The 27,984-nt window shown below is 40.1% G+C and overlaps 1 protein-coding gene across 1 annotated transcript; it reads right to left on the reverse strand.

Annotated features, from left to right (window-relative positions):
* Positions 1-477: 477 nt before the first annotated feature.
* Positions 478-27,908, reverse strand: FAM133B (family with sequence similarity 133 member B). The gene is made up of 11 exons (XM_080936156.1): positions 27,806-27,908; positions 15,177-15,274; positions 11,544-11,622; positions 10,860-10,934; positions 10,715-10,747; positions 10,229-10,291; positions 9,720-9,812; positions 8,357-8,407; positions 5,340-5,426; positions 4,266-4,313; positions 478-1,699 (listed from the first exon to the last, which is right to left on the reverse strand). Exons 1-11 carry the CDS (start codon positions 27,827-27,829, stop codon positions 1,613-1,615), a joined length of 738 nt encoding a protein of 245 aa, XP_080792282.1. The 5' UTR covers positions 27,830-27,908; the 3' UTR covers positions 478-1,612.
* Positions 27,909-27,984: the final 76 nt, after the last annotated feature.

The following is a 27,984-nucleotide window of genomic DNA, read 5'->3' on the forward strand; positions in this document are numbered from 1 at the left end:
GGGAAGCTGGGCAACAGAGGAACATGCATTTAACAGCAGCACTGAAGAAATCTACAGAGCAAGTTCCAGGACAGCCAGGGCTAAACAGAGAAAGCCTGTCTCAAAAAACAAAAACAGAACAAAGGGTGCAGTTCCTTCTGTGACTACCTATGACCCAAAGGGAGGTAAGAGCACAGCTAGGATAAGTAAAGTGGCTGTTTATCCTGCTTCCTCACATCCCAGTGCACTGTGCACACTCCACTGTAATGTCTACTGTTCTAGTTCACAACCCGCCTGAATACCAGTGTAAAATGAAAGTGATTCAGCAAGTCCTTTAACATTCCTAATCATTCAGCAGAGACAGGAAGCACAAAATCTTAGGAAACACGACACAGGAAGGGCATTAATGTAGTTCTCACATAAGTTAACATGTCATAATATGTTATTGATACACAAAGACAACAATCTTTAAAACATGTGTTTACTAAGATTCTGGCAATAGCTTTATGTAACAAGATACAGCATACCAGGCCTGCCACTCAACTTGTTTGTGGTAAGTCTCAGCTTCAATATGAAGCTGTTAAAAACAAAAACCAAAAGTCCTGCTTTTTACATGCTAAATATCTTGTAAGTGTGCCATTAAACACAGTTATGAACTTAAGACAGCAATAGTTAGTTAAAAGCTAAACACTGCAGCCTAAACAAAATTTATACAAAACATAAAGTATCTATCACTGGCTACATAAAAATCTCCTGACTGGTTAAAACTTGTATAACACATGCGCTTTAGAATTGTCAGCTGTCAAGCTCAGAAAGTACCAGTGTCTACTAAACAATCTGTCTCCAAAGCCAAAGTGTAGTCAAAATGAATTAAAATGACGTAACACAATGTAACCCTAAAAACATTCAGTTATTATTGGTGTGGAGGTAAATTCCAGAGCTTCGGGGGCTTTCTCATGCTGCAAAGGGCCGGGTATCTCTGGTTCATCAAAGCAGCATACAGCATAGTCTAAGGATGTCATTAACTTCAGTCAGGGGCAAGACTGACGGTGCCCAGCTCTGTCCTCCCAGGAAGCATGGCTCCTATGTCCACAAAAGCAGGATGTGTGAGATCCAAGGCACGCTGTTCTGGTAGCTAAAGAGATAGCAAACCACCCCCTCTTTAAAAGCTCCTTCCCCAAGTAAACCAAAGAATACGTGGGGAAAAATTAAAATATACTTATCTACAGAGTAAGGATTTTGAAATATTAATGTAATCCCTACTTTGAAAATTTTTACTAGAGCCATCTCATTATTTCTGGTTACATCTTAAGATGGATCCAGATTTAGTTTCTGTTGATTTATTCTTAAGGACTTCTAGTAAAAAATATTAGCTTTATTCCAAATATCTTAACCACTAGTATGACTGCAAAGTACTATCTCCCAGAGTCACCACACACTGGGAGAGGAAAAGGTGTTCAAGCAGCAGGCAGCCATCCTGGCCCTTCACACAGCGGAACCCAAGTGGCTACTGACTAGTCCAGGACAAGTCTAAAACAAGGGAATTCATGCACGTTACTAAGTATGTCATAATCTTCACAGTTGAGAGCTCCTTTGACATTGCACTCTGTAAGGACCCTGGTCTTCCTGGATGCTACGCCGAGTCTGAGCTTGAACTGGCAGCCTTCTTTTTCTTCTTCTTGCTGTGTTTCTTATGCTTCCTCCTCTTTTTGGCTTTGTCCTGTAAAAATAATTCCATTGCAGGCGTTATTGCTGTGCTCATTAAAAACCATGCCAACCAAGAACACCATCACTTCTACATCTAAGCTACTTACAACCACAGAAGTAAGCATACTAGTTAGAACCTTCTAGAAAGGTCTCAACAACCACAACTATGGGGGCAAAGAGTTCTTGCTTGGGTTTCAAAGACAGGGAACTCTTGAGTAAATGGTACATTAGCAGCTCCCAAAAGAAACTTCTACAGAAAAGATCATGCTAGCAATGGCTATATTTCATGTTATACAGCTCCTGGGAAAATGAACTGCAGCTCTGATACACGAAAGACATGCAGCGAGACACGCCTGCTTTATTGAAACGGCAGGTTTTTAAGGACACAGCATGCTTATGTTGGAACACTACTTTGTTGTTAATACCAATTCATTATTATAAAATACTGAAACATGTTTTGTGTTTGTTTGTTTTTGAAATAGGGTCTCATATAGCCCAGGCTGGCCTCGAATATGCTATGTCACCAAGGATGACCTTGAACACCTGATACTAGGATTACAGGAATACATCACAACATCTAACTAAATGCCTATTTTTTTCAGGTAAATTGCTGCCTAGGAAATGTGGTGAAATTGTTAATGGATTAAAGGTGCTGGAGTGTGCTGAGCTCCAAGTCCTCTGAATGCTTCTGCTGCAGAAGGCATAATTTCAAGAAGCAGATAGTTCAAAAGAAGCTAGAGTCCAGGTAAGAAAGGCAGAGCTCCGTCTCATCTGCTGCTGCTATAGAAGAATCTTGCAGCTTGCCTGCTTGGGGTGCTGCTGAAGAATGAGCCACAGCTTGTGCATGGCAAGTACTCATAACCAAGGAACAGCCAGCCCCAGCTTTCCACTTAAAAGCACACACCTAAACACAATTTCACAAAGTAGCCAAAGATCTTCAGTTCAGCACTTTCTTACGGTGGTGCTGGCACAGGAAGCACCTACCACAAGCACCGTTCCACTCAGTTTCAACCACAGGCCCATTGGGTGGCTTTCTTTAGCTACTGTTCTACTGCACCTTGAAGAACTCGCTGTGCCTAGTGGAGATGCTGGTAACAAACACAGCACTACAAAGAACAAGTGCACTGAAGTCTATGCTGGACCTAGCCAAGTGCTTTTCTAATTACTCAATCAAAACCACAGTCCAAACAGCCACCCAAATTATTTTCTCACTCAGAAAAAAAAGTCTCTTGTAACCATGGTCACAAAATACAAAAAGTGATTCAGACTATGTATACCCAAGTGAAGCTGGTTGTTTCAGCGGCGGTCCTTACAGTTTTATAGCCCCATGAAGTTCTAGGGAATGGTTAACCTGGGCCAACAAATAAAAATGTCCTCATTTTTTCTTTCACCTCTCCTTAAGAAGGTACCTTCAAATACCACTTCCTATACTTAGGTAAAGGACCCTTACTTCAGAGATGCTCTGTACTACTACTCTCTGAAGGTATCATTCATATATATATATATATATATATATATATATATATATATATATATCTCATATACATACACACATATATATGATATATATATATATATATATATATATATATCATACATATATTTAGCCTGTTTCTTATTTGGATTCATTTCCCTTTCCCTTTTCTTCAAGGCTCTTCTTTCCCTTCCTAGCCATCAATTTACATAATGGCAGTGCTGTTTTTAAAAGAATATGGTAATTGGTTACCTATTCCATATTTGCCACTTCTAATCTATTTCTCATTGCAGCTAATATTTTTAGAAGCCTTTCATCATTCTAGGTTTGGCTGTCCTTTAAATAATTTCTTTTAGAAGACAGAGGTAATCACCATATTTTATTATAGCTTAAGAAAGTTAAATAGGAGCTAAGGATTTGGATCAGTGGTTGAACACTTGCTATTTCTGCAAAGGACCTAGATTCAGCTCCTAGCACCTACAGGAAAACTCTGGTCACAGAGAAGCCTATGCTTTTCTGCACTTCATGATACACACACATATAGATATACCCTCAGACCAACACTCACACAAGGAAGAATAAAACTCAAACAAAAGTTGGAACATATGTATGGGTGTGTTTAATATATAAATTCCATCATTTTCTAATTATGTTTTAATTAATTTGTGTGTTTATGTGTGTTATGATGCACATGGAGGTCAGAGGACAAGTATCTTAGAGATCAAACTTAGGTTGTCAGCAAGTTTCTGTACACACTGAGCCACTTCACCAGCCCCTGAACTTCTACTATTTCTTCTCTTTTTCCCCCGTACTGTGCAGTTAGTTCTGCCTGTCCTGGAACTCACTGTGTAGACCAGGCTGGTCTTGAACTCACAGAGATCCACCTGCCTCCGCCTCCCGACTTTTGGGAATAAAGGTGTGCACTGCTATACCCAGCTCTGGACTGAAAACGGTCTGTGGATGCTTGCTTCCCTTCCTCAGCCAACTCCACTGTCTCCTATCCAGTAAGCAAAGGTGACAGACACCACAACTCCCCGATACTCAATCAACGTTTCATTGAAGCACAGTGGGCCTGCCGTTGTCTATAAAAACAGAAGATACTTGCTGTTGTTCTCTCTCGCTCTTCACCGCTTTTCTTCTTTTTTGCTTGCACCTACAAAGTTGAAAATTTTTGTGAACAGAAGACAAACATGGAATTTGTACTTAGTGCACGTTAATCTTATACCTAATATATCTTATATGTTCAAGTCACAGGTAGCAACTTTTTATTATAAAATCACATTTTATGACCCGTTATGAATCAATAACTTCAAAAAAAAAAAAAAAAAAAAAAAAAAAAAAAAAGGAACAACCACAACTTAAGATTTTAACTGTCTCTAAGAGCTGCCTTTTAGCATCAAAACCAAGCAGTGGGAGCTGGGAAAGGTATCATGAACTCTAGTGTAAGGCAGACAGTACCCGAATCTTAGCTTCAGTTTAATACTATCAGTATTCTATGCTGCCAAATGCATACACTGTACTCTACATAGAGTAGTGAGCGGCTTAAAATCCTTTAAAGGGTGGTGCACTGAGTTGAAATTAAATCTGAAGTTGCCAAAGCCCATGCATATTAATGCTAAGTACAAATATAATTTTGTTAAGCTTTCCTTACTGCATACTGGATAAATGTTAAATACAGCAGTCCTAGAAGATAAAAACTGCCTAAGTCTTCAGCTATATGGCACACCTGTTAGATAACTACATGCTGAACACATGACAAAAATACAGAAACATGTCACATCAATCTAAGGGAGACTAAAGACAGTAGACACTGCTTGCTTACAACTGGATGACAGCTCCCTGAGAGACTGGCACAGCAAACGAGGAAGGTACAAATGTAAAAGAGCAGGGAGCTAAGACACCGAGTGGACAGACAGACAGCTGGGCAAGATAAATGCCGAAGGAAGGACAGAAGCCCAGAGAAGCAAGACTCAGGAAAGCAGCTCCTTTGGCAATGCCCAGAACAACACACGTGATCCTTCTTTTGATTTTAACATGACTGGATCTCGGTCGGCTACACTGTATACAGCCTCTTCCATGTACCCTGATGACTACATAATATTAAACATGACACTGGAAAAGCATACGAAAACATGGAGACCTGTGACACTGTGAGGATGCACTGGTTTGTTTTACTCACCTCTCCACTGTCTGACTCTGACAGCGACTCAGATGATAGCGCTTTATCTTCATACATCTTTCTCTTTTTGCTCAGTCCTTTAGTGTCCTATGAAAAAAAAGATATATCCTGATTTTAAGAACTAATACAAGTAAACGTTACTGTTCATTTCCAAACAGAAGTTTATGTCGTGTGTGTGTGTGTGCGTGTGTGCACGTGTGTGCAGCAGTCTGAGAGTACCTCCGGAGTCTGTCCTCTCCTGCAGCTTCAAGGACTCAGGGACTCAATGCAGACTGTCAAGTCTGCACCAAAGGCTTCTTTTAACTGAGCCATCACACGAGCCCCAAACCTGATGCTTCTAAGTTACATTTAATAGTAATTATTACAAATCACCCTTTTTTTTAATTTAGAAATTTCTGAAAATGGTGACATTTACCAGGATTTGTTTTTAATTCTACTAAAGCAATGCTTTTATGTAATAAACTGAAACAATCAACTTAGATCAGTGGTTCTCAACCTGTGGGCTGCAATCCCTTTGTGGGTCATCAGAAAACACAAATGTTTATATTATATATTTATGTTATGTAACGAAATTACAGTAATAAAGTAGCAATGACAATTTTATGGTTGGGGGGTGACGATAACATGAGGAACTGTATCAAGGGTCACAGTATTAGGAAGAGTGAGAACCAGTGCTTTAGAAAATAATACCTTTGTTTCCTTAAATTAACAGATACAATTTTTAGGTCATGAGAAACCAAGATGGTTTCTACTCAGGATTTCACCAGAAAGAAAACTTGTGGTAATTACCTGTTATGATTTAAAAGGATGTCTGTATAATAACATTGATATATTTAGAGTATTATATTTTTAAAGATTTATGTGTGTGTATGTGTGTGTGTGTGTGTGTGTGTGTGTGTGTGTGTGTGTGTGTGTCCAGGCATCCATAGAGGCCAAGAGTCAGAGTCCCTGTAGCTTGAGTTATAGGTACTTGTTAGTCATGCAGTGTGGGTGCTGTGAGCCTCAGGTCCTATGAAAGAGAAGCAAATATGCTTAACTACTAAGCTATCTCTACAACTCCTACATTCACATTTTGAAAACATTTTAATTCTGGAACAGCAAAATGGCTTAGAATATAAATAACACCAGAAACTCACATAAAGGTAGGAGAGAACCCACTTCACAAAGCTGTTTTCTGATCTACATACACACCACAGTACACAGCATCATTCTCCCATATCATGTGCACATATGCATGCGTACATATATACACACAGTAACATTTTCATGATGTACTCAAGGACTTAAGTAGAAATTTTAAAAACTAAAAATTATGCAAACACCTAGTACAGCCAACTGTTTAGAAATGTAAATTGATAAGCATTTTGTTCAACTAAATTAAATTATCTACATTCTGAGAACCTAGAAATTACAATCTTAGATATGCATTAAAAAGTTAGGAAACACCCACTGAATAGAGCCAGGGAGGGCTCAGTGACTGAGGTCACTGCTAGTGGGGAAGACCCGGGTCCAGTTTGCAGCACACCTACATGGCGGTTTACAACTGCCAGCAATTCCAGTCATGGAGGATCTACTGCCCTCTTTTGGCCATCTTGGGCACCAGGCATGTGCATTGCGCATGTGCACTTACACAAGCAATACACTTAGACACATACCATCTTTAAAGTTGAAGAAGAAATATGCGTTGCAGCATCTGTACTGCTGAAATTTATAAGTAGCCGGTGGCTAGAGAGATGGCGCAGTGGTTAAGAGCATTTATTGCTCATGCAGAGGGCCCATGCTCAGTTGCCAACACCCATAACAGGCATGTCCCAACTCCAGTTCCAGGAGATCCTTTATCCTCTACTGCCCTCCACAGGCACACACCTGAATATACACAGTGCATACAAACTCATGCAGACCGATATATAAACAAACAGATCTATAAATCTTAAAAAGTAGGGCTGGAGAGATGGCTCATTGGTTAAGAGCATTGACTGCTCTTCCAGAGGTCCTGAGTTCAAATCCCAGCAACCACATGGTGGCTCACAACCATCTGTAGTGGGAACAGATGCCCTCTTCTGGTGAGTCTGAAGACAGCTACAGTGTACTCACATATAATAAATAAACATTAAAAAAAAAAATCTTAAAAAGTAAAAGTAAGCCCGCAGTGGTGGCGTACATCTTTAATCTCAGCACCTGGAAGGCAGAGGCAGCAGGATCTCTGAGTTCCAGGCCAGCCTGGTCTACAGAGTGAGTTCCAGGAGAAGCCCCCCTCTCAAAAAAAAATAAAACAAAAGAAAAGGAAAAAAAAAAAGCTGAGAATAATCTAAAGAAGTAAATGGACTATTGTAAGCAAAAGAAATAAACTTGAAAATATCAAGGATGTCAACAGTAATGCTGACTAAAAAGCTAGTTCCAGAACTTGCCACTATTTTGAAAAACACATCACCAGATGTTACTATGGATACATGTATTTAAACCTAACTGTGACTGTGAAGCATGCACATCATTTCACTAACTCTAAAGTAATGCAACTTAAAAGCAGAAAATAGTCAGAAGCAAATGTAAACCATTTATTAATTCTAGTCAGTATGAGGATGGCTGCTGTGCGTCTGTGTGAGACTGTCTGCCATATTTAAAATTGTAATACAGCTGCTTCAGATTTTTACTATGTATTACAAAGTCTTAGTTGCACACATACTTTAATGAAACATGAAAGTAACCATTACTTTATAATGGCTTTGACGATCAGGAAATAAACATATTTCCTCTTCTATCTGTTAATACACATTGATCAGCATTAATAATAGAAGTTACTGTGGGGATCATATAACCACAGCCACAGCTGCTGGGGAGATCCCAGAAATTTGAGTCTGGCCTAGACACACAGTGAGCCCCCACCTCATAACAAAATAAATTCATTACATCGATGTGACATGCCATAGAACAAACTAAATCCCTGACATGAAAAGGGGCACATCACTGATCAGTAAGTGCTGTGTGCCAGCTAACCTGAAGGTAATGTAAAAAGTTACCTTTTCTCTTTCAGTTACATCCTTTGACTTCTTTTTCTTTTTTGAGCCATCCTAAACAAATAAATATACATAACTCTTAAATGTAGAAAAGACAGTATAAGTATAGCCCTCCCAAAAGTTATTTGATTCATGACTAATAAAACTTTACTTCAATGTCAGCACTTTATTCTGGGAAAAAAAAAAAAATCAACCTATTTTATGTATATCTGCACACAAGACAACAGGCCTTTTCTCTTACATCACTAAATAAAACTTATGTCCCCCTAAAACAATACCCATGCGTTTATTTTAAAATAGGCCTTTATACCACTGCCTTTGTCTCTGGTGGCCATGTGCACTGGAGGTCTATAATCCACATGGTTTTCTGCCATCCACCAATCTGACTAGCCTACCGTCCTTATCAAGGACTCTGTTATTTCTTTAGTTTTAGTAATTAATCTCTTTACTAAAAACAACCCCATACACGTGCTGAAAGGATTAAATGAATTAATCACCACGGGCCTACACAGGGCCTACCACAGCAGGCTTTTTGTCAGCACTAATGACAGACACTATCACAATCACCGACAGCTGCTGTAAAGACACGAGATAACCACCAGGCCTGAGTACTTTCTACACAAGCCATCTTCCCAGGGAGAGTGGAGCTTCTTTAGAAACCAGAATAGGATCCTTAACTTCCGGAGGCCCCAGTGTTCCATGGTAGTCCTTTCTCTCCTTTTCTGGTATTGAAGACTGAACCCAGGGTCTCTCTCATGAATGTTGGGTAAGCTCTCTAGCACACTTCTCCAACAGGAATAAATAAACAACTGTAACTAAGTAAGGTGTAGGTTCTGCATCCTGTCTACCACTGGGTTCAGTCCTGGCAACTGGAGTCAATGTTTTTATAAATCACTTCACACTTTTTAAAAAACTGTTCAATGAAAGTTGAGTCAACTGTACTTGACATTTCTAGTTAGTACAGAACAAATTTAGAAAAAAGAAAGCATACTGGGCTAGTCATCAAAAGGTAATCAGCTCAACTTCCAATGCATTTTTTTTTTTGGCCTAGAATTACAAATATTATTTTGAAAATAAAGGAAACAATATCATGGAAACATAGACACATGAACATGAAGAAGGTACTTGAGAATAAGATGCTACATGTACAATAGTAAATACACCTGGTGCACAACCTCAAAGTGCAGAAGTCAAATGTGGCTGGGGTGGTGGTGCACCCGTTTTGTGCCAGCACTCAGGAGGCAGCGGAAGGCAGGTCGCAGTGAGTTTGAGGCCAGCCTGATCTAGGTCTATTGTTACATCAAATCAAACGAGCTCCTTTGAACTGAACTGATGCTAGACAGAAAAACCTCATTCGGGGTCTCACCTTGCTGTCTGAGTCTGAATCCGACACTGAGGTCTCAGGAGACTTATGGCAGTGGCTCTTCTTTTTCTTCCTTCTTTTTATTTGTTTTTTATCCTACACAAAACAGTTTTAGAAGCATTTGCTTTCAGTTTCAGAATATAATTTAACTAATATAAATGTAGTAATGACGAGAGCATAATGAAAGGACCAGCTTATAAACATATAAAATTTCCTCAATTCTTATTTATAATGCAACACACTACTTTTCTATTTAAAGAGTCAGGTGATCTGAATTATATGCATGTAATTCTAAGCAATGAGTCAAAAGCATTTTAGAATTTAAAAAAACTATTATTTTAAGTGAACAAAGGAAACTTAAATATATGCTAATATTTAACATCTCATTATTTGTACGTGGGTACGAATAATTTATTGGTTATGAACAATTAATTGAAAAAAGTCAACATATCTAGCAGCGATTTCACAACAGGTGTCCCTCTGACATTCAAAACCATCACAGCAGGTCTTACCTCCTCCTCCGAATCTGAAGAACTGCTGGAAGAATCAGAGCTCGATGAAGAAGAAGATGAATACTTGACCAAGCACAAAACAATTAAAGCTTGTGAGATGCAGGAATTGGTTTCTTTTACTCTCAAGCCTCTTACTCTCAAGTCTCTCAAACACTTAGTGAAATCAATCTAGTGTCTAAGAAACAGATGCCATATTCATAGGATTTAGAAACTAAAATATAAAGTCACCTCCCTCCCCCAACAGCTCAGCAAAGCGACACGTGCAGCACTGAGCAACACTGTCCTCCGTAGCAGCAGAGGTAGGTACACTTCTCTCATGTCACTAAGAAAAACAACGTCACCACCCATCACAGCCAAAGGACCTCTGGGCTGCTTGACACATCTACAGTCTAAGTTAGCTTTGGATACAAGGAAAAGCCGATCATTCTTACTTTGTTTTATAGGCCCTTAGCTGTAACAGTTAGAAAATAGAAAACTTTTGCTCACCCTACCAGATTTCTTCTTTTCTTTTTTCTTTTTCTAAATAGAAAGAAACACAAGCTCAAATAAGTGAATGTGATTCTCAAATGAATTTATTAATACATTGTTATGAACCAATGATAAAATGTCAATAAACAAAAAGTGGTGCTACCTGTCGTTTTTTGGATGAGCTCTCATTTCCACTTAATAACTTTTCTCTATGTTTTTCTAGTTCTTTCTTCCAATTCTGCAAAAAGGTTAAAAGGAAGACACAATTAGAAGTTACTGATCCTTTTCCATTTTTTAAATTACCACTCATCTGTCTCAGCTTCCTCTTTTTAAACAAAAGATATACTTTCTCTGTGTAGCCCTGGCTGTCCTGGAATTTCCCTTATAGACCAGGTTATCCTTGAGCTCAGATAACCATCTGCCTCCCCTGTCTAAGTGCTGGGGTTAAAGGTGTGCAACCATACCCGGGCTTTAACAAAATTTAATTTAAAAAATGTATGTTTAGTGGGTGGGCATGACGCATGCATGGGTGTAGGTGTGGAGGTCAGAGGACAACTGTGGAGGTAACTTTCTCCTTCCATGTTTAGGTAGTTCTGAAGACCAACTCAGATCACCAGCCTTTCAAGCAAGTGCCTTTACTGAGTCCTTTTATAAGAAAGTACTCATTTTACTCACAAACTTGCCTTCAAGCAGTAATAGTCATAAAATATAGACCCCCTTAATGACTAAAGTACAATGATCAAATTCTTGGCTTATTAAAGTGAAACAATTAAAATAGGTTTGATTTTTATAAGAAAAAGATCAGTTTATTTTATTTTATTTTTTTGAGAAAATGCTATTTACAAACCTCATTCATTTTCTCTTCAAACTCAGCCAAAGCCTTGGAGCCCTTCTTTTTCTTTTCCAGCTGCTCCTTCACTTCCTCCCTTAGAAACAGAGTGATAGATACAATGTAAGTTGGCAAATAGAAACAGGACATTTCTGCAAATGTTATTTTAATATTCTAAGACTCCCTTTCATATTGATAGTTTATATTTCTTTGTTCACAATCATGTAAATCATCATAATAGAGCCCAAGGATGAATCACTCCTTGTCTGAATCTAGATTGCCATTTTGATTGACTCTCACAACAACCTAATAGGTAGCATTACTCAAGTTCTAAGACAGAAAGACATCTCAGGCTACAAACTATAAGCTTTAAGATGAGCCAAGTCAACTCTATCTAATTCAACTACAGCATTCTGCTAGTAAGACCCATGATATAAAAAACTTGACATTTATGCAGAAGGCTTGAAACAGCTTATCTTTTAGGACTATTGTCCTAAGGTAGGCATCTTAGAACTGGATTTGGGAGCAGTCTTACCATTCCCTCATTAAGAGCAGCTAATTTTGCCTAAACTCTGTATGTGTGAAGATACAGTATATAGTTTAGGCTGATTATCTTCTTTACTTCCAGGAATGTGAAGTTTGAGGGTGTTTAGGTTTATGTTAAGATGATATACATGATTGATTGGACAAGAGAGATAGGAGGGGAAAGATCTAGAAGCCGAAGAGGCAGGAGGTGGAGATAAGGGGAGACGATTCCAGGAGGAACAAAGATGGAGGCAGATGTGTATGTTTCTCTCGGTGCATCTCTTCATAATAAGATTGTTATGAATGTCTTATAAGAGATGGAATTGTACAAGATCATTTGACTTACCTAGTTTGGAAAATTATATTATACATATTGGGTCAGAGTAGTTTGGTGTGTTCTTTGATGTGACTACTTAGCTGAGTTCAAAGGGTGTAGTGGCAGAACACATAAAGCCACAGAGTTGGGATGTGTGTGTGCAAAGCTTGGCAACAACACGCCAAGGGGAAGTGAATGAAAACAACACGCCAGGGCGGTCGTATCCACCCGGGACAGATGCAGGGGTGGTGGAGTGAACCGAGCCTGTGTTCTCAGAGGTGGCCTGGAGCACCAAGACAGAGGTCCCAGCAGTGCCATGTGTGCCCCCGAGGGAGCCAGCAAAGCACAGGATAAAAGGTTAAACAACTTTTTAATATTCACAACAAGGATCTGACAGCAGAGGCTGACTAACCAATAACAAAATCCTGGGCAGCAAACGCCTAAAGATAACTGTCTGCTGGGCTGGCAATATCCAACATGTGTTGTCATAACTCTGCTAGGACTTGAGTGTGCCTCGTGTTTCTATTAGAAGAGACTTAAAGGAAGGCTTGCCTGGCCTCTTGGTTGCCATTAGCAAGATTATCTGCAAAGACTCCTGTGAGTGCTTTTATGAATTACCCAACCTATGGGTTGTTTTAAAAGGCTTCTGACTCACGGGCCTGTTCGCACATTTTCCCTTTAAATTCCATCCCCTTTTACCATGTTAAAGCTAAACTAACACTTTATTTTGGGGAAAATTTCTGGAATGCTCCAGGGGTTAAGAACAAGACATAACCACACTAGAGGAGGTGGACAGTGAGCTGGAAGGACTCCCTACACCATATGATGAGCATCAACTGCAGTTACCTAGATGTAATGGCGCCTTACAGCTGCTGAGATCTCTCTCCAGGACTGTTGTATAAGGGTAGAATATTAAACAACAGTACCTGTAACTGTGACATCTGCTGCGAGCTACTCCTCCAGTTTTTCTCACTCGCCTGAATGAACTGGTGAGCTGGGAACAACACTGCACACACTCCTGTTATCCCTCCCTAACCTCTAAGTGAGTTTCAGTGAAGAGCACAATCACTTCCACTGCAGATCTTAAACAGCACAGACTCTGCAAGGTTGAGCAAGACATTTTAGAGGCCCAGGAAGAGAGGGTCAGGAAAGGCTTCCTCAAAGTGCTTTAGCTGTGCAAGTTCTCAAACGTCTCTTCTGTTTATGCATGTAAATTATATATTCAAAACAAAGCACATGTTAAATATTACTTTAATATATTACCCTGAACAAAAATTACATCTAGATGAATCAAAGACCTCAATGTGAAACTAGAAAGCTAAAAGTGCTACAAGAAAGCATAAGCTGTGTCTTACAAGATACAGGAACAGAAAAATGATGTTCTGAACAGAACTTAATTTGTCTAGGAATTAAGACCAATGATCAACAAATATGCTCTTCATACGGTAGAACAGAGGAAACAACTGAGTCAAGAAGCCCACTGAGAATCTCTGTCAGTTGTATTTTTAATAGAGGATCAATATCCAGATATACAAAGAAATTCAAAAATCAAGGAAATAAACAACATAAAAAGGGAGTTGTGTCATTCAGGGTGATAATGCTATCTGAAGGAGCCACAGATTATCTAATGAAAACCTGAGTGCCAGCCATGAGCCAGAGGGGCCCAGAGGCTACCAAAACAATACAGGCCACCGCCTCTGCCTTAGGTTGCCTCCCAGAATTTGAAGGTAAGACTCTGCTGCTGAAGACTGACCACGCACTTCGAACACAGGACTTGGAGGTATCAAGCTGGAACTGACATGGGAGCCTCCATTCTGGGGACAGGCTCTCACAGTATCTGAAGGTGCCATGCAAGCTCCCAAGTGGTAAAGCCATGAACCACAAGGATCAGAGGGCATATCCCCATTGGTCCAAGAGTAGCACCTTTAGCTTGGAGGTTGTCTATTGGACTTTAGCTGTCTAATTGGACTTAAGACCCATGTAGGAGGGAATTCATAATACTGCAAACATAGCTAACAACTGTGGCTGATAAGGTCAGACTCTGGAGGAGAACTGAGTACCACCATTTTCCTAATCCAATAAAATTTCTAACTACATTCTAAATATGTACTCTAATACCTAGATGAGGGTTGCTCTCACCCTCAACAGAGCTTTCTCTGCAACAGTACTGCGAAGACAACTGGTCAGAACACAGAGATTAAGTGACCATGGGTGCCCACCCCAAATTGGTATATCTACAATGCAGCCTCTACACTTAAGGCTCAGGGAAAATTACAAAAGAGTAGTAGAAAGATTTTAAGAGCTGAAGGACCAGGATGCCCATTGAGAGATACTAGTATTTTCTAGACATGAAAGGGAAGCTGCATCCATGAAATCTCAACAATATAGATGCCTACATAAGATTTGCATAAAGAAAACACCAGATAACAAACCAACCTGAATCAAGATGCTACATATCCTGGGGGTGGGGTAGAAAATGAGTACAAGTAAGTTTTCCTTAGGATGAACTTCCTGACAGGTCATCCAATCCCAAGTGGCCAGCCTTGAACACATATGCATATGAGCAATACAAAATGAATTCAATTCAATAGTGTGCATATATGTTTAACAATATTAAAGAAGTACCAAATTCGGGAAGAAGTAGGAAGGGAAAACAGCTGGACGGGAAAAGAGAAGAATGGAAATTATATAAATACAATACTTATGTATGAAACTCAAAAATCAGTAAAAATCACTTGTTATCTGGCAAGTGCTCAACAATCAATAAAGACAGCAAGCTTAAACTCATAAACAGGTGAACTGAGAAATACCAGGTAGGCCTTGGTCGATTCAGATAATCCTGGATTGTTGGTCCTGAAGACTGGATTGGACCCCTTGACCGAGCCATTGCTATTGGATTCATGTAGGCCTTGAGGAAAGAACAAGAATTAATTCCATTAAAATAGCCACTAAGAAGAGTCACTTATTTCTAGTAGTAGTATTATAAATGAGTGTCATATCCATAAACGTTTAAGTAGTTATTCCATGTAACACATGTTGCTGAACTTTATCAGACACGTGATGAATAATGATCCCCTTATCTACTGAAGCCTTTAGGGTATCTTTTCCTAAAACCCAGAAGGTGATCACGCCATGTTTACTACTAAAGAAAGTAAGATGATCTAACTTACTGTTAATTCTCCTATTCCAAAAAGTACTGTGTCACACTGATGGCAATTTTATTCTCAAATTAACATCAAAATTAAACGACAATCAATAACAAAAATGAGGATTTCATAAAATGTGGCCAGTCCGAGTGACACACACCTGCAATTCTAGCACTTTGGAGTTAAAGGTAGGAGGGTAAGCAGTAGCACATCTCAAAACAAAACAATACCCAAAATAATGCTTAAAATTTTAAAATGTGTCTGGATGTTTTGCCTGTATGTCTGTCTGTGCACTGAGTACATACAGTACTTGTGGTGGTCATAAAAGGGCATCAGATCCTCTGGAAATAGTTACAGATGGTTTTGAGTTACTCCAGGAATCAAACCCAGGCCCTCTAGAATAGCCAGTGCTCTTAACACCTAAGCCATTTTCTCGAGACTCCCCCCCAAAATTAAAATGTGCAAGAAAGGACACTACCAAACAAAGAAAAGTCAATAACTTGCAGAATGAAAAACCAACTGCAAACCATATACTGAATAAGAGAATAATGCCCAGGGTATACAAAGTCACTATGCCTCCACAACAAAACCCCTCCTCATCTCACTTAGAACTGAGCAAAGGACTTCAAATAGATATTGCTCCAGTTACACTGACAATGGCCATAACACACGAAAGAATGTTCAATATCAGTAGGAAGGTTATTATCAAAAACCAGGAGAATCACAAGGACTGTTAGAAATGGGAAGAAATTGGGACCTTTGTACACTATTGGTGGAAGAATAAAATAGAATAACTGTTGTAGAAAAGAACTTGGTTGTTCCTCAAAAAGTTACACATAGAATCACCACATGAACCCCCCAATTACCATGTCCAGGCACTACGTATACCCAAATGAATGCAAAGCAGACTCTAATGGCACACCAGTATTCACAACAAAGTGCAGAACAAAACTAATATCCATGCATGGATAACCAGACAAAACACACCCCACTCAATTTCTAAAGAACCAAATTCTAACTCTGCATCTAACTGGTAAAACAAATTCAACAGGACAGCTTTACAACTCCACCTCTGAGAAACTCTGTAAGAAGCAAATACATAAAGACAGAAGAGAAAACTTTATTAGCTAGAGCTTTGGAGGAATATTGTTTCACCAGACACAGCTCACTTGGGATTATGACAATTCTGGAAATGGACATGTGGTTGCAGAGCACTGTGAATGTAGCTAATGGCACTGAACTCTACCCTAAAATGGCTATGGCTGGAACCCCTTTAATTCCAGGGGCTTAAACTGTGGAAGAGGCAGGAGTATCTGTGAGTTCAAGGCCAGTCTGGTCTACAATACCAAGTTCCAGGCCAGTCAAAGACAGTGACACCTTGTCTCAAAAAAAAGGTAAACTGCAAAATATGTAAAACAAGGTACCAGCCTCCACTCTCCACTGTTCCTTTTGCTTTCCCATCAACTGAAATATATATATGCTCAACAGAAGCAGTTGGATGAAGCATCCAAGAGTATATGTTTATATAAAACAAAATGTGCTCGGAGATGGGGAGAAGGCCCAGGACCTGATCCTGACCCTCCTCTCCACTTTCTGAGTAGAGATTTCAGACATGCACCAAATCTAATTTCACATGGTGCTGGGAATCACACTCAAGGCTTTGCACCTGCTAGGCAAGCACTCTATCAACTGAGCTATACCATGCATTTAAAAAAATCAATTAAAAAATTATGCTCTCTCTCTGTATTTTACAGTTATTATAGTAGGATAAACACACATTCCAGAGATCTCCTCCCAAAAAACATTGACACAAAATAAAGCAAAGGTGTTTGTTTTTTTGTTTTGTTTTGTGATGGTTTCTGGCAAAAATACCGATTTTTCTAAAATTTTCTGTAGACACAGAATATGTTTTGTTTCGAGACAGGCTTTCCCTAAGCAGCTGAGGGCTGTCCTGGAACTCTGAGTGACCCTGCCTCACTGGATGATTAAAACCATGCACCACCATACCTGGCTCGGTTTCATTTTTCCCAAGTTTAATTCAAGTTGATAAATGTTTACAAACTCTTCTTTCCCCCCCTCTATCTAAATGTTAAGAACTTTAGGCTAAACACACCTGAAAGCTCTAGAAAAAGAAATAAACACACTCAAGAGTAGTAGATTGCAGGAAATAATCAAACTCAGGATGAAATCAATAAATTAGAAACAAAGAAATCAAAGAATCAATGAAACAAAAGAGTTGGTTCTTTGAGAAAAATAAAACAGATGAACCCTTAGCCAAACTAACTTAAAAAGCAGAGATAGTTCCAAATTAACAAATGAAATGAAAAGGGGGGCAGACAATAGACACTGAGGAAACCAAAGATTCATTAGCTCTTACTTCAAAAACCCGAACTCCACAAAATTAAAAAAATATAAACAAAATAACTCATTTTCTTGGTACGGAACACTTACCAAAGTAAAATCAAGATCAGGTAAACAATCTAAATAGACCTATAATATAACCTCTAAGGAAATAGAAGCAATCATTAAGTCTCCCAACAAAAAAAGGCTCAGGGCCAGATGTTTTTAGTGCAGAATTGTACTAGACCTTCAAAGAGCTAATACCAATACTCCTCAAACTGTTCCACAAAATAGAAAGAACACTGCCAAACTCATTTATGCGGCCACAGTCACTGATACCTAAACCACACAAAGACTCAACCCAGAAAGAGAATTTAAGACCAATCTCCTTATGAGCATTGATGTAAAAATACTAATAAAATATTCACAAACAATCCACGACCACATCAAAAACATCCACCATGATCAAGTTTGGCTTCATTTCAGAGATTCAGGGATAGTTCAACATATAAAAAATCCATCAATGTAATCCACCATATAAATAAATTGAAAGAAAAAATGTCACACAATCATCTTATTAGATGCCCAGAAAGCCTTTGACAAAGTCCAACACTCCTTCATGATAAAAGCCTTAGAGAGCTCAGGGATACAAGGTACATAACTAAACACAGTACAAGATACATACAGCAAGCCAATAGCCAACATCAAATTAAATGGAGAGAAACTTAAAGCAATCCCACTAAGATCAGGAACAAGGTTGGCCACTTTCTCATCATAGTACTTAAGTTTTAGCTAGAGCTTAAGACAACTAAAGGATATAGAAGGAATATAAATTAGAAAACAAGTTGTCACGGCAACCAACAGAATGGGAAAAGATCTTTACCAACCCCACATCAGATAGAGGCCTAATATCCAAGGTGTACAAGGAACTCAAAAAGCTAGACACCAGAGAATCAAATAACCCTATTAAAAAATGGGGTACAGAGCCAAACAAAACGTTTTCAGTTGAGGAACACCGAATGGCCGAGAAACACCTGAGGAAGTGCTCGACATCCTTAGCCATCAGGGAAATGCAAATCAAAACAACCCTGAGATTCTACCTCACACCAGTCAGATTGGCCAAGATCCAAAACTCAGATGACAGCAGATGCTGGCGAGGCTGTGGAGAAAGAGGAACACTTCTCCACTGTTGGTGGGGTTGCAAGCTAATACAACCACTCTGGAAATCTGTCTGGCGATACCTCAGAAAATTGGATATAGTACTACCTGAAGACCCAGCTATTCCACTTCTGGGCATATACCCCAGAGACACTTTAACACACAACAAAGATATATGCACCACAATGTTCATAGCGGCTCTATTTATAATAGCCAGAAGCTGGAAGGAACCCAGATGTCCTTCAGAAGATGAATGGATACAAAAATTGTGGTACATATACACAATGGAATACTACTCAGCCATTAGAAACAATGACTTAACCAAATTCTTAAGAAAATGGCTGCATCTAGAGAATATCATCCTGAGTGAGATAACCCAGTCACAAAAGAACAGACATAATATGCAGTCACTGATAGTGGGATGCTAACCCCAGAGGCTTGCACTCCCCCAGAAACAACTCACAGACTGTATGAAGTCCAAGAAATAAAGAAAACAAAAAAATATACATATATTTACAAAACAAGAAGACTTTGACTATTTCCATGTTGCGTTTTGTTTTGCATGTACTCTACGCTTATTGTAACTATTAGGTTTTCAATGCATACTGTCAAGCCCTTGAAAAAAATCAAGTACTGACTAAAAAAATATATTCACATGGTCTTATGTAAAAATTATTTCAATGTCTGAAAAAACAGTACTGACAAAAATGTATAATTTTAAGCAAAAAATGTTTAAAATTTGTACATTTATCTTTGTTTTGTAAAATAAAGTCGTTTAAAAAAAACAAACAAACAAAAAAAAGAATGAAAAGGCAAAAAAAAAAAAAAAAGAAAAGAAAACAAGTTGTCAAAGTATCACTATTTGCAGATGATACGACAGTATACATAAGCCACTCCAGGGAACTCCGACATCTGATAAAAACCTTCAGCAAAGTGGCTGGATACAGAATTAGCTCAGAAATAAAACCTTTCACAATAGCCAAATATAACAAAATATCTTGGTGTATTTAAGTCTAACCAAGAAAGTGAAAGACCTGTATGACAAGAATGTCAATCTTTGAAAAAAGAAATTGGGGCTGGAGATGGCTCAGCAGTTAAGAGTACTGACTGCTCTTCCAGAGGTCCTGAGTTAAATTCCCAGCAACCACATGGTGGCTCACAACCATCTGTAATGAGATCCAATGCCCTCTTCTGGTGTGTCTGAAGACAACCACAGTGTATTCATAAAAACAAAACAAAAAAAAAAAAAATTGAAGATATCTGAAGATGAGAAGATCTCCCACACTCATTGACCAGTAGGATTAACATAATAAAAATGGTTATCCTTTCAAAAGCAATGTACAGATTCAATACAATTCCCATCAAAATTCAAACACAATTCTTTACAGATTTTGAAAGAACACTCAAAACAAAACCCAGGATAGCTAAAACAATACTGTACAATAAGAAAACTTCTGGAGGTGTCAGCATTTCTGATTTCAAGCTGTATTACAAATTAATAATAATAAAAAACACAGGGTACTGGCAGAGAAACATGACAGGATGATCAATGGAATCAAACAGAAGAACCAGAAGTAAAACCTATGGATGCTTAACTTTTGGCAAAGAAGTCAAACTATACAATGGAAAAAAAGAAAGCATCTTCAAAAAAATAGTGCTGGTCTAACTGGATATCTGAATGTAGAAGAAATTTGAATAAATCCTTCTCTATCATCCTATACAAAATTCAAGTCCAAGTGGTCCAAAGATATCATTAGCATAAAATCAGGTACACTAAACCTGATAGAAGAGAAAGTGGGCAATAGTCTTGAACAAACTGGCACAGGAGACAGCTTCATGAACAGAGAACACCAACAGTTAAGTCACTAAGATCGACAGTTAATAAGTAGACCCCACAAAATTGAAAAGCTTCTTTAAGCAAAAGACATCATCAAAAGAAAAAAACAGCAGCCTACAGAGTGGGAAAAGATCTCCAACAACTCTATCTTCTGACAGAGGGCTGACATGCAAAATATAAAGAAGTCAAGAAACTAGATATCAGCAAAACAAATAACCCAATTAAAAAATTGGGTATAGGGCTGGAGAGATGGCTCAGCAATTAAGAGCACTGACTGCTTTTCCAGAGATCCTGGGTTCAATTCCTAGCAACCACATGGTATCTCACAACATCTGTAATGGGACCAGATGCCCTCTTCTGTTGTGTGTGAAGACAGCTACAGCATACTAACATACATGAAATAAATACATCTTTAAAAAAAGATTTAAAAAGAAATAGGGTACAAGAGTTGAACAGTCAATTCTCCAGAGAAATCTCTAATGCCCAAGAAGCACTTTTTTAAAAAATGGTAAACATCCTTGGTCCCCAGGGAAATGCAAATCACAACTCCTATTTCCTCTTACATCTGTCAGAATGGCTAAGCTTATAAACTCAAGCCACAGCTCAAGCTGATGTGGATGTAGAGCAAAGGGGACACTCTCTATTCCTGGTTTGAAGGCAAACTTGTATATAGTTCTTTGGGAATCAATTTGGTAGTTTCTCAGAAAACTGGGAACAGACTAACCTCAAGACCACTCCTTGGCATATACACAAGTATACCACAAGGACATAGGCTCCACTATGTTCATAGCAGCTTTATTCATAATAGCCTGAAACTGGAAACAACCTAGATGTCCCTCAACCAAAGAATAAGTAAAGAAAACATGGTCTACTTACACAACAGAGTATTACTCAGTTATTAAAAACAACATCATGAAATTTGCAGGCAAGCAGATGGAACTAGAAAAGCCCATCCTGAATGAGGTAACCCAAACCCAGAAAGACAAACATGGAATGTACTCACTTTTAAGTGGATATTAGCTGTAAAGAAAAACCATTCTACAATTCACAGACCCAAAGAAGCTAAGTAACAAGGAGGGCTCAATGGGGGTGGGGAGTAGGGGTGGGGGTGGGGTGGGAGGGAGTGTTAAATTCAGCGAGAAGAGAAATAGATTAAACATAGGAGTGGATGGAAGGAGGGGACTGGAGACTGGGTGGAAGAAGGCATGGATGGAACAGGAGGAATAAGGGGGTATGGAGGAAGAGAATACTAGGAGAGAGAACTGGATGGGGGGCACATCTCTGGGACCAGCTAGAAACCTAGGACAATGGGAATCTATGAGGGCGACCTTAGCTAAGAACTCCTAGCAACAGGGGATATGGAGACTGAACCAGCCTTCTCCTGTAACCAGGCAAGACTTCTAATGGAGGGACTGGGACAACAACCCACTCACAAAACTTTTGAATTACGACTTGTCCTGTCTACAAGATGTGCAGGGGCTAAAAGATGGAACAGAAAGTTAGGGAAGAGCCAACCAGTGACTGGCCCAGTTGAGACCCATGCCATGAGGGGGAGGGCACCCCGACACTGTTAATGATACTCTGCTCTACTAGCAGACAGGAGCCTAGCACGACTGTCACCAGAGAGGCTCCACCCAGCAGCTGATGAAAACTGATGCAGAGACCCACACCAAACATTAAGTGGAGCTTGAGGAACTCTGTGGAAGAGGGGGAGGGAGGATTGAAGAAGCCAGAGGGGTCAAGGCCACAAGAAAACCTACAGAACCAACTAAGATGGACTCACAGGGGCCCACAGAGACTGAACTGCCAACCAGAGAGCATGCATGGGAAGGACCTAGGCTCTGCACATAAGTAACAGTTGTGCATCTGGGTCTCCATGTGGGACTCCTAGTGAAGGAGCAGAGGCTGTCTCTGAATCTGTTGCCTGCCTTTGGATCCCTTTCCTCTACCTAGGCTGACGGACTTGTCTAGGCACAATAGAAGAAGATGCACCTGGACTTACTGCAACTTTGTATCTCAAGGCTGGTTCATATCCATGGAAGGCCTCTTTTCTGAGAAGGGAAGGAAGAGGATGGGGGAAAGGGGAAAACTGTGATCAGGATGCAAAGTAAATAAATAACTTTATTTAAAAAAAAAAAAAAGAAGAAGAAGAAGAACTTAGGCTAAAGGCAATTACTCTTAGGTTAATTTTAAGGCCTCTTACTACTTAACATTTGTTGTACTTTATCAAAACTTGTAAAAATGACAACATTTCCACCTATGTAGCAAATGTAATAGACTTCAGATTTCTCTGGCAGAGTAAACAATACAAAACCACCACTGACTAGCAAATGCTGAGAATTACTTCCACTAAAACAACACTGCCTAATTACCTGGATGACCACAAATCTCTGATTAAGTTTTCTTACAAGGAGGAAAGAATATTAGAATTTCCTAGCATTAGGGATATGGGGTATTTAGCAAAAGAAGACAAGATATTGGTACCAAACACAATGCAAAATAGAGAGACACTGTATGTGCACGTGTAACCACAGGCTGACCTGTGGTGTCTTCAATTGCTCTCTACTTTATTTTTTGAGACTGGGTCTCTCACTGAGCCTGGAACTGATAAATTTAACTACACTGGCTAGCTAGCAAGGCTGAGATTCTCTGGTCTCTCTCTACCCCACCCCCATGCTGAGATAAAAGATGCACACCTCTGCACTTGGCTTTTTACAGGGTTGGGGATTAAATACTCAGGCTTGCATGGCACTTTCCTAAATCATCTCCCAATTCCAGAATTTTGGTTATTTTGTTCTTACGTAAACTATACTCTCAAGTAACAGAATTGTTAACTCACTAACAATGCTGCTGATTCACACCAAACTAAACCCAACACTTGTATAACAGTATGGGAAATATATATTGACATTATTTTTTTTAATTTAGGTGTATGTGTTTGCTTGTGTGTGCACCATGTGCAAAGGTGTCATTGAAGGCCAGAAAAGAGCATCAGATCCTTGGGAACAGTTACAGGTGTTTGTGAGTTATGAGTGCTGGGAACCAAACTCAGGTTCTCACAAGAGCACTAAATATTCTTAACCTAATGATAAAACATTTTAAGTTTAACACTGTAAAATTATTTCCAAAGAGTGCAACTATAAAAAAAGACTTGGAAAGATTTCCAAGGTTCTGAAGTGAAAAGGAAACTCAGTTGCAAAAATAAACAAACAAACAAAGCGTTGGCATTTTAGTAAATAAATAACAAAATATGAATACATGTGCACCAAAATGAGATATTCCCCTCAACTACTTCACTTTTGTAAATATTCATTTTTGATTATGTGTGTGTGTTTGACAGCATGTGCTCTCAAGTGCAGAAGCTTTAGAGGACAGAAGACAGTCTTATGGACTAGAGTTAGAGATGGTTATGGACCGTCTGATGTCAGTACTAGGAACCAAATTCTGGTCCTCTTCAGGAGTAGAATGAACTCTTAACTGCTGAGCCATCTCTCCAGCCCACCCCCTTCACCATTTTATATGAAGATTAAATGGAGTAATCCACTACAAAAGAAACACTGAGGAGATGGCTTAACAGATAAGAACATTTGCTTTTCTTGAAGTCTTGGTTCAGTTTCCAGAACCTCTTTTCCCCCAAACAATAGCTCTTAACTGGCTGTAAATCCCATTCTAGGGAATCTTAGACCTTCTTTTGGCCTCTGGTGCCTAGTGCCAAGGAAATCAGAAGAGGACTTAAAATGCCTTGGAACAGAGTTACTGAGAGGTTGTGAGCTGCCATGTGGGTGCTGGGAAGCAAACCTGTGTCCTACAGAAGAACAGCCAGTGCTCTTGATCACTAGGCCATTGTATTCACTCAACTTAATCTTTTAAATACTGCAGCCTTGGCTGGAGAGATGCCTCAAGGAGTAAAGGAACGTCCCTGAAGGCCTGGCTTTGTTCTCTGGGACCCACCTGGTGGACAGAGTATTGACTCTGGAACGTTGTCTACTAGCACACACAATCCCACTCATACAAAAAATAAAAATGTAATAGAAATTACTAAAACAAATACTTTGACTTTGTAAGTCACACATTCATATGACTGTAACTGTTTGTGGCTCCAAACTTCTGTATGAGTTCAAGTAAAAGAAAATGATTTTGTTATTGTAACTCACACTAGCTCAAAGGAACACACATATGGGCAGGTACAAAAAGAGCACTGCAGTACAATGCTAAAGTCCTTGCTCTATCTACTTTTACCTAGAGGATATAGCCACTTTAGAAGGCACAAGTTATCAAAAAGAATATGAAGCAAGCATCCAGAAAACAACAGGTACAAAGGCACTGTGAGCTTCAGTCCTTTACAGAAACCAAGAACTAAAATGGCCAGTTAAAGAAGCCTCTCAAGAAATAAAAAGCAAAACAAAAAATTCATAATGTAATCTGTGATCTTGGAAGACTGTGTGTCAAACAATGCAGGACTGTAACAACAGTACCCTGGTCTTGCCAGATACTGGTAACAGGAGGCTATCCGTGTGTGGGAATGGAAGCAGGCAAGCTTTCACACAAGCACAGAACTCTCTGTCCCTTCTATTCAACTTTTCTGTGAACCCAAAACTTCTCTAAGAAGGGCTCATAGGTCAAAGTGCATACTCCTACTAAAGGACTCAAGTTGGGTTCCCAGTAGCTTCAAAGGCTGTAACTACAGCTTCACAAACTCCACAACAGAACAAAATAAAAATTAATGTTCAAGAGAGAGATGGCTCAACTCACCAAAACACTTTTATAGCCAAGCCTGATGTTTGATCCTGGTAATCTACACGGTAGAAGAAAAATCCATGGAAGTTGCTTGCTGGCCTTCATAAGCTTACTGTGGTAGGTGTGTACACATACACACAAAATAAATAAATATGGATAAAGCCAAAACAACTGTTCAACATAAGATTTAAAGAGGTTTTCTGTTTTTAATTTGTATCTGTGTGTTCTGTGTGCATGTGCGTTGTCATGGATATCAGAAGAGAGTACTGGATCTCCTAGAGCTGGGATTTCAGAGGGCTGATGTGAATGCTGAGAATTCGAGAGCAGCACATACTAGGCCTGGTGGCTCTTGCTTTTAATCCCAGTACTCCAGAGGCAGTGCCAGGCACAGGCCAGCCTAGTCTACAAAGTTCCAGGTCAGTCAGGGACAAACACAGAGACCCTGCCTCAAAACAAACAAGCAAACATTAATAAGAAGGAAGGAAGGAAGGAAGGGAAGGAGGGAGGGAGGGAGGGAGGGAGGGAGGGAGGAAGGCAGGCAACCTGCTCCTACCCTCCAAGCATTACTCTTGTCCCCTAAAGGTTTGGTTGGTTTTGTTTGTTTTTTAACCCCCAATCCTATAAATCTTTAAAACCACGAGGGCATCACCAATGTAAAAATAAATAAATAAATGACTGGATCACCTCTCAGACAATTTCTAGAGAACAACAACAAACATCAGAACAGCTATTATTTTTCAGAGGCAGACACTCAAAATCTAGTCCCGGCAAAGCTATGGAGCTAGTAAAGAGACCAGTGGGTGTGGTGGATGGAGGGGCAGGTATGACTGAAGCAGAATCTTTCAAAGTGGTGGCAGTGCATCATAATGGCTGATATCTTTATTAAAGTGTCCAAAGACACTCTATCACAACATCACAGGACCTTGTGCTCCTAAAACATAACCACGAGTTTACCTGTATCTATTTCCACCCTGGGGGATGTTGATACTGGAGAAGCTGTGTATGTGTGGGGCCAGGATGCATAGAATAGCTGTCCTTTAAAAGTCCAATTAAAAAGTGAGACTTGGGGGGGGGGGGCGGGATCCAGATCACTTGAGGTACTGAACCAAAAGCATAAATAAATGATACCAGTTGTGGTCACAGTTTGAGCATCCTCGCCCTGCCCTCTGTGTATTAGATCTTCATTACACCTCCCACCTTTGGATGTAATGTTTTCAGTCTTGGAATCTTTGAAGCACAAACAAAATGCTACCAGAACATATTGCGCGACGGCAAGAGTACAGAGCTGTCAAAACGCCCCAGTAAACGCAACTCATTTTGTATGTTTTGAAAATGCCTAAGGGAATGAATAAATGAAACTTTCCAGTAAAATGAAAGTCTGGATTTCAGTAAGAACCTAGAATGTCTGTAAGCAATCCTATAATCTTTAAAACCACGACAGCATCATTAATAACAAAACTGAAGTCTCCAGGAAGCAGGTGAGGAGGTGATTTCTAAGCCCGAGAGGACATTCCAAGAGCCTAAGCACTACGCCGAACTCAGGATGCCCACGCACAGACTATTTCACCTCTATTCTATGGTCCAGATAACGCGTGGTATCGTCCTGAAGCCAGGAGGAAAAGTCCATTCCTGAACACCTCCCACCTTTTGATGTAATGTTTTCAGTCTTAGGATTAGCAAGGTTCGCGACCACCAAGCTTCCATGACAGAACCACAAGGAACTAAATCGGACGTTTTTGTTGTTGTTGTTTTAAAGACGGGATGGGGAACACTATCGTTTCCCGGGCAGATCTTTAGGTACCCACGCGTTCGCTTGGGCAGCTGCCTCTGTGGTCAAGCTGTGACTAAGGACTCCCATTCCCACAGGTAGAAACTTGGGTTCAGAAGTCACTAACTTCCGAGGGCACAGGAGTCCAGAGTACCCCAAAGCCCTCATCCTTGCACCCCACCCCCATCCCCGCGTTCGGGCTGCGCTGGGTCTGGGCCTCTCCCCACAGGCGGTGCGGGCTCCGAGCTCACAGCCCTTGCCGCTGCGGGGCGGCAGGCCCAGGGGCCCGCCGAGCAGGATGCTGAGGAAGAGCAAGGCGCACGCGCAGCGCACGGCGCGGGGTCCCGGGACCCCAAGAGCGACGCGGCCGCCAGCCCTGCCGCGACCGCTTCGGCTCGCTTGCCTACCGCCCGGCCCCGCCTCACTCCCCCGTTTTTCCCACCGAATACTCACCACGCGATTGTCTCGCTTCCCCATGCTGGCCGGCTGAACGCGCGGAAAGCCGCGGAGAGAGCAGGCCGGAGAAGAAGCCGAAGGGGCCCGCCGCAAGTCAGCTTGCCGCCTCTATGCCCCACCCAGAGAGCGGCGCCCCGCCAAACCGGGGGGAACCGCTCACGCCACAGCGCCCCCTG

The sequence above is a fragment of the Micromys minutus genome (genome assembly GCF_963924665.1).
Source record: "Micromys minutus genome assembly, chromosome: 23".
In the NCBI taxonomy this organism is placed as follows: Eukaryota; Metazoa; Chordata; class Mammalia; order Rodentia; family Muridae; genus Micromys; species Micromys minutus.